Source organism: Phyllobates terribilis, unplaced genomic scaffold, assembly GCF_046119375.1.
Source record: "Phyllobates terribilis strain yellow unplaced genomic scaffold, ASM4611937v1 Scaffold_3__8_contigs__length_932513732, whole genome shotgun sequence".
NCBI classification, from domain to species: Eukaryota; Metazoa; Chordata; class Amphibia; order Anura; family Dendrobatidae; genus Phyllobates; species Phyllobates terribilis.
In genome coordinates, this window is record NW_027362763.1 from 224,561,009 (window position 1) to 224,575,597 (window position 14,589).

The following is a 14,589-nucleotide window of genomic DNA, read 5'->3' on the forward strand; positions in this document are numbered from 1 at the left end:
GCACCATTTTAGTGAAGATACATTTGCAGTGTGTCTTCAACAGAATGGCATTGGACAGCGCGGTATGCGCATGCGCGTACTCCGGCGCCATTTTGTTGAAGTCTCTCTGAAAATGTGTCTTCACTAAAATGGTGCCAGATATCGCGCTATGCAGGCGCTGATTCTGTCACCATTTTATTAAAATAACACAGGTGACATGCTGCAGGGGAGCAATAGAAAGGTGAGTAGGAGTGTTTTTTTTATTTAGTTGATGAATGGATGGGGGAGCATATACCAGGATAGGGGAGCACATAACAGGATGGGGGAGCAGGAGAGGGGATCAGGATGGGAGAGCACATGACTGGATGGGGGAGTACATAACAGGATGGGGGACCAGGATGCGGGAGCACATCACAGGATGGGGGACCAGGATGGGGGAGCACATAACAGGATGGAGGAGCACATAACAAGATGGGGACCCAGGATGAGGGAGCATATACCAGGATGGGGGAGCACATAACAGGATGGAGGACCAGGATAAGGGTGCAAATACCAGGATGGGGGAGAGTGGACCAGGATGGGGATGCATAGACCATGATGGGGGTGCAGGATGGGGGCACAATTACCAGGATGAGGGCACAGATACCAGGATGGGGGACCAGGGTAGGTGCGCAATTACCAGGATGGGGGAGCAGGATGGGGGAGCATATACCAGTATGGGGCAGCGTGGACCAGGATGGGGTAGCATATACCAGGATGGAGGGCCAGATGGAGGAGCATATACCGGGATGGGGGAGCACATAACAGAATGCGGGAGCACATAACAGGATGAAGGACCAGGATGGTGGCGCAAATACCATGATGCGGGAGTATATACCAGGATAGAGCAGCACATAACAGGATGGGGGACCAGGATGGGGGCACAAATACCAGGATGGGGGAGCACATAACAGGATGGTGGAACCTATACCAGGATTGGGGACCAAGATGTGGGAGTATATACCAGGATGGGGGAGCATATACCAGGATGGGGGAGCACATAACAGGATGGGGGACCTGGATGGGGCACAAATACCAGGATGGGGGAGCACATAAATGGATGGGGGAGCATATAGCACTATGGGAGAGCAGGATGGGGGCACAAATATCATGATTAGGGACCAAGATGTGGGAGCATATACCAGGATAGGGGCGCAAATACCAAGATGGGGGAGCATGGACCAGGATGGGGTCACAAATACCAGGATGGGGGAGCATATACCAGGATGGGGGAGCATATACCAGGATAAGGGACCAGGATGTGGGAACATATACCAGGATAGGGGAGCAAATACCAGGAAGGGGGAGCATGGATCAGGATGGGGCGCAAATACCAGGATGGGGGACTAGAATGGGGGAGCATATACCAGGTTGAGGGAGCGTGGACCAGAATGGGGGAGCATATACCAGGATGGGGGAGCATATACCAGGATGGGGGTGCAAATACCAGGATGGGGGATCACCTAACAGGATGGGGAAGCATATACCAGGATGGGGGAGCATGGACCAGGATCGGGGAGCATATACCAGCATGGGGAAGCATATACCAGCATGGGGGAGCATATACCAGGATTGGGGAGCATATATCAGAATGGAGGAGCAGGTTGGGAAGCATATGCCAGGATGGAGGAGCAGGTTGGGGAACATATACCAGGATGGGGGAGCATGGACCAGGATAGGGGACTATATACCAATAAAAATGCTCGCCACCCAGGCATAGAACAGGTTCAATAGCTAGTTTTATATAATGGTATGAGTGATGTAACTTCATATAGTGTTATCCACTTACTGCCAGGGAATGTTTTGGTACTATGGATGAATTGTCACTCCAACTCGATGGGACTTTTACTATTCACAGGTAATTGTGGCTCTTGTGCTAGCAATGTTTGGTGGCCATTGGGGTTGTTTGGTCTTCTAGATCAGGGAATATGTGTACTACCCTATTAAATTAAACATATTCCCAAGATGTTAGTCGGGAGAGGAGTGGGAATCTGAGCATTTCACTAACTTCAGTTGTGTCCACCTATTCACCTTTGAAAGGGTCCTAAATGGAAATGAATTTTACCTTAATAATATCTTTATAGAATATTTCTATATGAGTGCAGCATGAGTTAAAATCCACACTGTGATCACAACTGGCAGGATCTCCCTAAAAGTTCATTCTTCACTTCAGTAATCATGCATTTCAAGGGTTAAGGTACTGTACCTTCAGCAAGTAGATAGGACGACCCTCATACGATGTTCCAATCTGTGAGCGTGAGACAAGGTCTGGATTTTGAGCTGCAATATTAGCAGACCAGGCATAAATCTGTGAAGGAAAAACTGTTTTAGATACTGTGTCTCATAAAATTCCTTCTCATAAAATGTGTCGACAGATTATTTACAGTTATACCGTTTCAAGATCATTGTACTTCTCATAGCTATGGACTGAGCGGATATTACTATTCAGTTGATGTTCCATAGCCACCTGCAGATCATCAATCATGATCCTAAAAAAATATACATATATATAATATTAATATATTGCACGAATAGAAGCACAGCAATATGTATTTGATCAATTATTGATAAAATTCCAAGGGCATAACCATAGGGAGGTATAGGAGTTACAATCATACTTAGACATTCAAGTCTAAGGAGGTCCAAAATGTTCGTGTTTTATATGGACTGAGGTCCATAAGCAGTGCATGGTATTTTCCATACAGGGTGACATAACATTACATTTATCCACAAACCAAAACTCCACATCTGATATGATGGTGATTTATTCCAAGTTGAAAACGCCATTCTCATTGTCAGAGGTTTGTGTCACCACTAGTGTTGAGCGAACATGCTCGACACTGCTCGGTACTTGCCCGAGCATCACGCTACTCGGGATGTTCGGCGAGCACCGAGCATTTCCGGGTTACTCGGGCGGGAGCTCGGGTCTCCGCCCTGCATGTTTGGCGCTCTTTACAGAGCCAATGAACATGCAGGGATTGCCAGCCAGTCACTGTAATGCTGCAGCCATGTTGGTTGTGGGCATTACAGTGATTGGCTGGCCGCACAGCGTCACCTCGAGTATTTAAAACGGGGCGCAGCCATCTTGGACACAGTCGCTCCGGATTAGACAGTGTAGGGACAGCGCTGCTGATTTAGGGAGAGATATAAACTGCGAAATAGTTAGTGTAGGGTCTGTAAAGGCTGCCAGAACAAACAAACAATCCTTTTCAGGACTAATATCCATCCCAGATACCAGGCAGGAAGGCTGTATAGGAGACACAGTGGTTATACCAGCAAACGCTGCATTACAGTCCCGTGTGCTCCTGTTGCTGAAATTGCTGGACTTAGCACCAGGTGTCGGGGGCCAGGAAAAATCCTTTTTTTTTCATCTAAATCCTCCTTTTTTTTCCCCCTTCACACTGTACAAATACCCGTCTTATTAACCTTTTGGTGTGACCCCCCCCCTCCCCAAAAAAAACGTGTCTCTGATTTTTTAGACACAAATATAACTGTTGAAAATAGTCTGGTGTAGGCTAGAGAAACAGAGGTGTTATTTTGCACTTCCACAGTTCAAACCTCTGTATTATCCATTTTGGGCCATTTGTATCTAAAAAAAAAACAGTTTGAGTGTGTCGCTCACTGTTCAGCCGCAAATATCTCTATTTAAAAAAGTGTGGTATACCCCAGTAAACAATAACTGTGGTTTTGCCATCCCACGGTAAAAAATCTCTATTATTCAGGTTTTGGTAGTTTTTTCTGTAAAGAAAAACAGTAGTGTCTCCTGACTGTTGTGACACAAAAATATATCTGTTGAAAATAGTCTTGTGTAGGCCCGACATCCCAGTGTGGTTTCGCAGTTCCACGGGTCAAATCGCTGTACTATCCAGTTTTGGGCCTTTGGTATCTAAAAAAAAAGCAGTTTGAGTGTGTTGCACACTGTTCAGCCGCAAATATCTCTATTTAAAAAAGTGTGGTATACCCCAGTAAACAATAACTGTGGTTTTGCCATCCCACGGTAAAAAATCTCTATTATTCAGGTTTTGGTAGTTTTTTCTGTAAAGAAAAACAGTAGTGTTTCCTGACTGTTGTGACACAAAAATATATCTGTTGAAAATAGTCTTGTGTAGGCCCGACATCCCAGTGTGGTTTCGCAGTTCCACGGGTCAAATCGCTGTACTATCCAGTTTTGGGCCTTTGGTATCTTAAAAAAAAGCAGTTTGAGTGTGTTTCTCACTGTTCAGCCGCAAATATCTCTATTTAAAAAAGTGTGGTATACCCCAGTAAACAATAACTGTGGTTTTGCCATCCCACGGTAAAAAATCTCTATTATTCAGGTTTTGGTAGTTTTTTCCGTAAAGAAAAACAGTAGTGTCTCCTGACTGTTTTGACACAAAAATATATCTATTGAAAATAGTCTTGTGTAGGCCCGACATCCCAGTGTGGTTTCGCAGTTCCACGGGTCAAATCGCTGTACTATCCAGTTTTGGGCCTTTGGTATCTAAAAAAAAAGCAGTTTGAGTGTGTCGCTCACTGTTCAGCCGCAAACATCTCTATTTAAAAAAGTGTGGTATACCCCAGTAAACAATAACTGTGGTTTTCCTCTTCCACGGTTCTAATCTACTCTTTATTACCCTTTTTCCATTGATAGTGCAAGTGTAAGCTATTTTACTTCATTTACAATGGGCAAGGCGCGAGGCAAGGGACGTGGAAGTGGACGTTCTGGTGATGGTTCGTGCAGAGGACTGGGCCGTGGCCAAGGTGAAAATGTGCCACAACCAACAGCCACATCTTCTCGCTCCCACTTCTTGACCGAATTACTAGGGAAGCACAGAACAACACCAGTATTGAGAACTGATCAGTGTGAACAGGTTATTAATTGGATAGCAGATACTACTTCCAGTTACCTGGGCACCACCACCTCCGGTCTGTCTTCCACACGGTCAACTCTTAGTAGCCGTGAGTCTCGGCCGCATACTCCTCCTCAACCTGATGCTCCTTCCTCCCACCATGCCGAGTGTCGTCAGACAGCAAGTGATCCCACACTTGGACACTCTGAAGAGCTGTTCACTGGTCCATTTCCATATTTGGGCCCCTCACCTGATACGCTTGAAGTGGTGGAAGAGGAGGTCCCATGTTGCGATGCCCAAATATTTGAACAGCCACGGCCACAGGAAGTCGACGTTGGCAATCTGTCACAAGAGGTGGACGATGACGAGACACAATTGCCAGGAAGTGAGGAGGAGGATCGTGGTGCGCAAGTGGAAGAGGAGGAGGTGGTGGATGATCTAGTAACTGACCCAACGTGGAAGGAGGACATGCAGAGTGAGGCCAGCAACACACAGGGGGAGGGAGGCAGAGTACCCCAACAGGCAGGAAGAAGCAGTGTGGTGGCCGCAGACAGAAGGCAGGCAACCGTTTCCCGTAACACCAACACGAGGGACGTTGCCAGTACAAGCGGTAGGTCTTCCAGAGTCTGGAATTTTTTTAAAGACTCTGCTGATAACCCCAAAAAGGCCATATGTTCCACCTGCCATGCCAGCATCAGCAGGGGTGACAAAACTACCAGCCTGACCACCACCAGCATGATCAGGCACATGGCAGCAAAGCACCCGACTTTGTGGGGCGAAACCCAGGGTCCATGACCAGTGTCAGCGGGTGTCACCACTGCTTCTTCCACTGTTGTGCTTGCAATAGAACCCCCTGTTGTGTGTGCAAGGCAATCCCCTGTCCATACTGCATGTAAAGATGCCCCCTCCTCTCAGTCTTCACTTGTTATGGCAGTTTCTCAAGAAACAGCATCAACGTCCACGTCCACGTCCCACCGCAGCGTTCAATTGTCCATATCCCAGACCTTTGAACGAAAGCGGAAATTCGCAGCTAACGCCCCACAGGCCACAGTCCTAAATTCGCACATTTCACGACTGCTTGCATTGGAAATGCTGCCTTTTAGGCTGATGGAGACGGAATCCTTCTGCAATCTTATGGCGGTGGCCGTCCCTCGGTACTCGGTCCCCAGCCGACACTATTTTGCCCGGTGTGCCATCCCCGCACTACACAAGCACGTGTCCCAAAGCATCTGCCGTGCCCTCAACAACGCAGTTACTGGGAGAGTCCACCTGACAACGGACACGTGGACAAGTGCTTGTGGCCAAGGACGGTACATCTCTCTGACGGCACACTGGGTAAACATAGTGGAAGCCGGGACCCAGTCGGACCTTGGGACGGAACACATCCTCCCCACACCGAGGATTGCGGGCCCTATGTCAATCAGAGTTGCCCCCACAGTGTACAGCTCCTGCGCATCCTCCTCCTCCTCCTCCTCCTCATGTTCAGCCTCCATCTCAGATATCACCACATCAGTTACAAGCTGGAAGCATTGCAGTACTGCCTCCGCCAAGCGGCAACAGGCTGTGCTGAAACTCATAAGCTTAGGTGATAAACCTCACACTGCTTGTGAGTTGGGGACAGCTGTGAAAGAGCAGGCAGATCTGTGGCTGAGACCGCTGAACCTACATCCCGGGATGGTCGTGTGTGACAATGGCCGTAACCTGGTGGCGGCTCTGAGGCGAGGTGAGATCACACACGTACCATGCCTGGCTCATGTGCTTAACCTCGTGGTTCAGCGGTTTCTTAAATCGTACCCCGAGTTGCCAGATCTGCTCGTGAAAGTATGCCGCCTGTCAGCTCATTTTCGCAAGTCGGCTACAGCTTCCGCCACCCTTGCTGTGTTGCAGCAGCGTTTGCAACTTCCTGCACACCGACTGGTGTGTGATGTCCCCACACATTGGAACTCTACCCTCCACATGTTGCAAAGGATTTGTGAGCAGAAGAGAGCAGTTGTGGAGTACCAGCTGCAACAAGGCCGTCGATATTCAGGTCAGACTCCACACATAAGACCTCAGGAGTGGACCTGGATGTCTGACATATGTACCATCCTGACAAACTTTGAGGAGGCCACCAAGATGGTGAGTGGCGATGACGCCATCATTAGTGTCAGCATCCCACTTGTCTGTCTTTTGCAACGCTCTCTGCAGAGAATTAAAGAGGAGGCATTGCAGCCAGAGTATGATGAGATGGATCAAGAAGCCGTAGCGGGCGATTACACACAGCCAGCCTCATCTCATCCCAATGTGCATTGGGGGACAATGAGGGAGAGGAGGAGGAGGAGGAGGAGAAGGAAGAGCAGGAGCTGCTATCATGCGTTGTAGACGGTAGTACCTGTACAAGTGTCATACCGTCGGTTCAGCGTGGGTGGCCTGAGGAGAGGGGGGAGGAGGAAGAGGATGAGGAGGAGGAGGAGAGCATGGTCAGTCGTCATCTTGGTGAGGACACGGAAATCTTGCCTGTTACCAGTCTGGCACGCATGGCTGACCTTATGTTACGCTGCCTTAACCGTGACCCTCGCGTTGTCAAAATGTTGGGTGACAGTCATTACTGGTTGGTGACACTTGTAGACCCCCGCTACAAGGAGAACTTCCACTCTCTTATTCCTGAGGTGGAGAGGTCTACAAAAATGGGGCAATACCAGAAGGCCCTTGCTGCAGAACTCTTAAAAAAATTCCCATCTGAACACGCTAGCGGCAGAGGTCACAGTTCGTTGCCCAACCAAGGCGTACAGGCGAGAGAGATGCAACTCCAATCCAGCAGAGGCAAGGGAACACTGTCAACGTTCTGGGACAGTTTTCTGACACCCGCCCAGCTTACAGGCCCTGAGGCGCGGGGTACTCTCACAAGGAGTGGAAAGTTTCAAAAGATGGTGAGGGAGTACCTTGCCGATCATACCAGCGTGCTCCGTGATTCCTCTGTGCCTTTTAATTATTGGGTATCCAAGCTGGACACTTGGAATGAACTCGCTCTGTACGCCTTGGAGGTCCTGGCCTGCCCTGCCGCTAGCGTGTTATCGGAGCGTGTTTTTAGTGCCGCTGGGGGAATTATAACTGATAAGCGCACTCGCCTGTTAACTGACAATGCTGACAAGCTGACCCTTATCAAAATGAACAAGGGCTGGATTGGGCCAGACTTCTCATCACCACCAAATGACAGCAGAGTAACATAAAGTCAAATCCACTGTGTTATTTCGGGAGGTGTATTCACATGCACCGCTTCACACCCACACATGGGTATACGCTTCCTCGTTTCGGCTGTTTAATCTTCTTCTCCTTATCCTCAGCCTCTACCACCACTATACCACCAGGGTGCCAGCATTGCAAGTTCCTCCGTCCTTATTTTTGGCAGCTTTTGCTTGCAAGACATAAGCAAATACTATGGGACACCCACTCCCCAATAATGGGACTTATGTTTGTAATATGCTGTACTGCATGGCTCTTGAAAGGGGCATTGCAAGTTGCTCCTTCCTAATTTTTGACAGCTTTTGCTGGGAAAGCATAAGCAAATACTATGGGACACCCACTCCCAATAATGGGACTTATGTTTGTAATATGTTGTACTGCATGGCTCTTGTAAGGGGCATTGCAAATTGCTCTGTCCTAATTTTTGGCAGCTTTTGCTGGGAAAGCATAAGCAAATACTATGGGACACCCACTCCCCAATAATGGGACTTATGTTTGTAATATGCTGTACTGCATGGCTCTTGTTAGGGGCATTGCAAGTTGCTCCGTCCTAATTTTTGGCAGCTTTTGCTGGGAAAGCATAAGCAAATACTATGGGACACCCACTCCCCAATAATGGGACTTATGTTTGTAATATGCTGTACTGCATGGCTCTTGTAAGGGGCATTGCAAGCAGCTCCGTCCTAATTTTTGGCAGCTTTTGCTTGGAAAGCATAAGCAAATACTATGGGACACCCACTCCCCAATAATGGGACTTATGTTTGTAATATGCTGTACTGCATGGCTCTTGTACGGGGCATTGCAAGTTGCTCCGTCCTAATTTTTGGCAGCTTTTGCTGGGAAAGCATAAGCAAATACTCTGGGACACCCACTCCCCAATAATGGGACTTATGTTTGTAATATGCTGTACTGCATGGCTCTTGTAAGGGGCATTGCAAGTTGCTCCGTCCTAATTTTTGGCAGCTTTTGCTGGGAAAGCATAAGCAAATACTATGGGACACCCACTCCCCAATAATGGGACTTATGTTTGTAATATGCTGTACTGCATGGCTCTTGTAAGTGGCATTGCAAGTTGCTCCGTCCTAATTTTTGGCAGCTTTTGCTGGGAAAGCATAAGCAAATACTATGGGACACCCACTCCCCAATAATAGGACTTATGTTTGTAATATGCTGTACTGCATGGCTCTTGTAAGGGGCATTGCAAGCAGCTCCGTCCTAATTTTTGGCAGCTTTTGCTTGGAAAGCATAAGCAAATACTATGGGACACCCACTCCCCAATAATGGGACTTATGTTTGTAATATGCTGTACTGCATGGCTCTTGTAAGGGGCATTGCAAGTTGCTCCGTCCTAATTTTTGGCAGCTTTTGCTGGGAAAGCATAAGCAAATACTATGGGACACCCACTCCCCAATAATGGGACTTATGTTTGTAATATGCTGTACTGCATGGCTCTTGTAAGGGGCATTGCAAGTTGCTCCGTCCTAATTTTTGGCAGCTTTTGCTGGGAAAGCATAAGCAAATACTATGGGACACCCACTCCCCAATAATGGGACTTATGTTTGTAATATGCTGTACTGCATGGCTCTTGTAAGGGGCATTGCAAGTTGCTCCGTCCTAATTTTTGGCAGCTTTTGCTGGGAAAGCATAAGCAAATACTATGGGACACCCACTCCCCAATAATGGGACTTATGTTTGTAATATGCTGTACTGCATGGCTCTTGTAAGGGGCATTGCAAGTTGCTCCGTCCTAATTTTTGGCAGCTTTTGCTGGGAAAGCATAAGCAAATACCATGGGACACCCACTCCCCAATAATGGGACTTATGTTTGTAATATGCTGTACTGCATGGCTCTTGTAAGGGGCATTGCAAGCTGCTCCATCCTAATTTTTGGCAGCTTTTGCTGGGAAAGCATAAGCAAATACTATGGGACACCCACTCCCCAATAATGGGACTTATGTTTGTAATATGCTGTACTGCATGGCTCTTGTAAGGGGCATTGCAAGTTGCTCCGTCCTAATTTTTGGCAGCTTTTGCTGGGAAAGCATAAGCAAATACTATGGGACACCCACTCCCTAATAATGGGACTTATGTTTGTAATATGCTGTACTGCATGGCTCTTGTAAGGGGCATTGCAAGTTGCTCCGTCCTAATTTTTGGCAGCTTTTGCTGGGAAAGCATAAGCAAATACCATGGGACACCCACTCCCCAATAATGGGACTTATGTTTGTAATATGCTGTACTGCATGGCTCTTGTAAGGGGCATTGCAAGTTACTCCGTCCTAATTTTTGGCAGCTTTTGCTGGGAAAGCATAAGCAAATACTATGGGACACCCACTCCCCAATAATGGGACTTATGTTTGTAATATGCTGTACTGCATGGCTCTTGTAAGGGGCATTGCAAGTTGCTCCGTCCTAATTTTTGGCAGCTTTTGCTGGGAAAGCATAAGCAAATACCATGGGACACCCACTCCCCAATAATGGGACTTATGTTTCTAATATGCTGTACTGCATGGCTCTTGTAAGGGGCATTGCAAGTTGCTCCGTCCTAATTTTTGGCAGCTTTTGCTGGGAAAGCATAAGCAAATACTATGGGACACCCACTCCCCAATAATGGGACTTATGTTTGTAATATGCTGTACTGCATGGCTCTTGTAAGGGGCATTGCAAGTTGCTCCGTCCTAATTTTTGGCAGCTTTTGCTGGGAAAGCATAAGCAAATACTATGGGACACCCACTCCCCAATAATGGGACTTATGTTTGTAATATGCTGTACTGCATGGCTCTTGTAAGGGGCATTGCAAGTTGCTCCGTCCTAATTTTTGGCAGCTTTTGCTGGGAAAGCATAAGCAAATACTATGGGACACCTACTCCTCAATAATGGGACTTATGTTTGTAATATGCTGTACTGCATGGCTCTTGTAAGGGGTATTGCAAGTTGCTCCGTCCTAATTTTTGGCAGTTTTTGCTGGGAAAGCATAAGCAAATACCATGGGACACCCACTCCCCAATAATGGGATTTATGTTTGTAATATGCTGTACTGCATGGCTCTTGTAAGGGGCATTGCAAGTTGCTCCGTCCTAATTTTTGGCAGCTTTTGCTGGGAAAGCATAAGCAAATACTATGGGACACCCACTCCCCAATAATGGGACTTATGTTTGTAATATGCTGTACTGCATGGCTCTTGTAAGGGGCATTGCAAGTTGCTCCGTCCTAATTTTTGGCAGCTTTTGCTGGGAAAGCATAAGCAAATACCATGGGACACCCACTCCCCAATAATGGGACTTATGTTTGTAATATGCTGTACTGCATGGCTCTTGTAAGGGGCATTGCAAGTTGCTCCGTCCTAATTTTTGGCAGCTTTTGCTGGGAAAGCATAAGCAAATACTATGGGACACCCACTCCCCAATAATGGGACTTATGTTTGTAATATGCTGTACTGCATGGCTCTTGTAAGGGGCATTGCAAGTTGCTCCGTCCTAATTTTTGGCAGCTTTTGCTGGGAAAGCATAAGCAAATACTGTGGGACACCCACTCCCCAATAATGGGACTTATGTTTGTAATATGCTGTACTGCATGGCTCTTGTAAGGGGCATTGCAAGTTGCTCCGTCCTAATTTTTGGCAGCTTTTGCTGGTAAAGCATAAGCAAATACCATGGGACACCCACTCCCCAATAATGGGACTTATGTTTGTAATATGCTGTACTGCATGGCTCTTGTAAGGGGCATTGCAAGTTGCTCCGTCCTAATTTTTCGCAGCTTTTGCTGGGAAAGCATAAGCAAATACTATGGGACACCCACTCCCCAATAATGGGACTTATGTTTGTAATATGCTGTACTGCATGGCTCTTGTAAGGGGCATTGCAAGTTGCTCCATCCTAATTTTTGGCAGCTTTTGCTGGGAAAGCATAAGCAAATACTATGGGACACCCACTCCCCAATAATGGGACTTATATTTGTAATATGCTGTACTGCATGGCTCTTGTAAGGGGCATTGCAAATTGCTCGGTCCTAATTTTTGGCAGCTTTTGCTGGGAAAGCATAAGCAAATACTATGGGACACCCACTCCCCAATAATGGGACTTATGTTTGTAATATGCTGTACTGCATGGCTCTTGTAAGGGGCATTGCAAGTTGCTCCGTCCTAATTTTTGGCAGCTTTTGCTGGGAAAGCATAAGCTAATACCATGGGACACCCACTCCCCAATAATGGGACTTATGTTCGTAATATGCTGTACTGCATGGCTCTTGTAAGGGGCATTGCAAGTTGCTCCGTCCTAACTTTTGGCAGCTTTTGCTGGGAAAGCATAAGCAAATACTATGGGACACCCACTCCCCAAAAATGGGACTTATGTTTGTAATATGCTGTACTGCATGTCTCTTGTAAGGGGCATTGCAAGTTGCTCCGTCCTAATTTTTGGCAGCTTTTGCTTGGAAAGCATAAGCAAATACCATGGGACACCCACTCCCCAATAATGGAACTTATGTTTGTAATATGCTGTACTGCATGTGACGCGCCTCCTGGGCCGTGTGTACACGTGTGTGGGATACCCGGTGCCGGGTCTCTGGGGTCTGTAGTCTCTGTGGCGGTGACCCGGTCCCGTGGCTCAGGCTGGTCAAACCAGTGGCAGTCTTTCTTAGGTTTTGAGGTTAATTGTCCGACTGCGCCACCCGTGGATTGCGGTCAGGGAGTACCACCGCTGCGAGGCAGACCGCTGAGGCTGGTGTTGTGTGCGCAGCATAGAATGGGATAACTCCCCTTGGGAGGAGTATAGCCTCAGGGCAGTGAGTGTGGATGATGGGGGTGATGGTGCACGAGCGCAGCAGGAATGACTCAGAGTCTTTGCAGTGCAGTTCAGGGTCTTTACTGATGATTATAAGGTAGACCCTCCCGGGAGTACTGGCTAGCATAAGAGGCCTGGTCAGTCTGTGAGCAAGCAGGAGTTCCCCTGGCCAGGTGGAGTTGTAGGCCTCCCCGTCTGTCTGCACTCTTCCTGGCTACCTTGCTGTAAGCGGGTAGAAGCAGCCCACGTCCCTGAGTGTACCGTGTAGTGCTCACCCGTATGGCTGGTGACTTGGGGCCTTCTGTTAGCCTCCGCTCCACGACGGCGGTGCTGGTCCCTTGCTTGTGACTGAGCCTCCGGGCTTCTATGGCCAGAGGACCTGAAATTCCCTGCCGGCTGGTTTCTGCTGCTGGATATATAAGTCCTCACAGCTTCGGACTCCTGTGTCCGGTTCCTATTGTCTTCTGCCAGGGCGAGCTCTGCTCAGCTTCCAGCCCCTGGTCTTTAGCTCCTAGCTCCTACAGAGCTCCTTGCTGTTACTTTCCCTTGCTCTCACTCTGACTCTGACTGTTCTCTGACTCACTCAACCCCGCCCCAGATCCAGTTTATAAGGGCAGAATTCTCCCCTCCCAGGATTGGGGCAGGAGGATGTTGCATGTTTAAGGGATCCTGACCAGGAAACCTCCCACTTGCTCTCCGACGTAATATCTCTATTACTGTGGTGACCAGACCCCTGGGGTGCCACACATGGCTCTTGTAAGGGGCATTGCAGTTCCTCATAATTTTTGGAAAGCCTTCCATTCACTGCTTAGGCCAACAGTGCAAGGGAGACCCAGTTGCTATAAATGGAAAAAAAGGTTTAGTTAACGCCCTCTGACCTCCATGTCATTTCCAAGGGGCATTGGAGTGGCTCAAAATTTTTGGTAGGCATTGCACTCACTGTATGCCCTATAACTGTGTAGCCGAACCGCTCCTTTTGTTACAGAAACATATCCTACAAGACATATCTGGTTGACTGGCCTGATATTGATGTGAATGGTCCCTGTTCCTCCTGCTCTTTCTCCTTTGCCACTACCTCATCCATCATTTATCACCTGAAGCTTTGTTTTAACGGGAGTCATAGAACTTGGATAGTAGCAGGAAAACATCCATCAATCCTCGGAGGAGGTAGGATATGCGCCAAAACGCTGACCACCTCAGGCCTAGCCGCTACTACATACATGCGCTTGCATTGCAACAAAACCAAGCAGATGCTAACTTCTATCATCCTCATCATGCTCCTCACCTTGGCACTCTCAACTCCCCTGATGGAGAAGCCAGGGCCCACCGGAGGAGTCTGATAGTCCGGTGGGCTCGGCCAATGCTGCCCTAAAGCAGGCCAGGCTAAGAAAAGTGTGGGAAAGGTTACCGGGACAAATAGGGGTGGCTGGGGACCGAGTATAGACACCCGGCCACCCCCTGGAGGCTGGGGAGCAAGCGGGGACACCCGGCCACCAGGCGGCTGGGGACTGAGTATGGATACCAGGCTGCCGACACAGCCATGGCGTGGTGACCAGATTCCGCCTCCACATGCCTAGAAGGCCCAATTTAAAGTGCAAGCAAGCAGTATGGTTTTGCAGCCTGGGGGGGGGGGGGGTGGGTGGCAGGCTGCATACTTGCACTTGCAAGGAATGGGAGAGGTACAATTGAACACTGCCCTGGGACAAGGACTTGAATGGGGATAGTTGCAAGTCTGCAAT

At 48.1% G+C, this 14,589-nt stretch overlaps 1 protein-coding gene across 1 annotated transcript in view; it reads right to left on the reverse strand.

Annotated features, from left to right (window-relative positions):
• Positions 1 to 14,589, reverse strand: part of LOC141258050 (carboxypeptidase B-like) — an 80,344-nt gene that overhangs the window by 14,751 nt on the left and 51,004 nt on the right. The window contains exons 4-5 of the mRNA XM_073673050.1: positions 2,411 to 2,507; positions 2,225 to 2,326 (exon numbers count right to left, since the gene is read on the reverse strand). Of these exons, the coding sequence (XP_073529151.1) occupies positions 2,225 to 2,326; positions 2,411 to 2,507 (199 nt within the window). The remainder of the gene's footprint in view (positions 1 to 2,224; positions 2,327 to 2,410; positions 2,508 to 14,589) is intronic.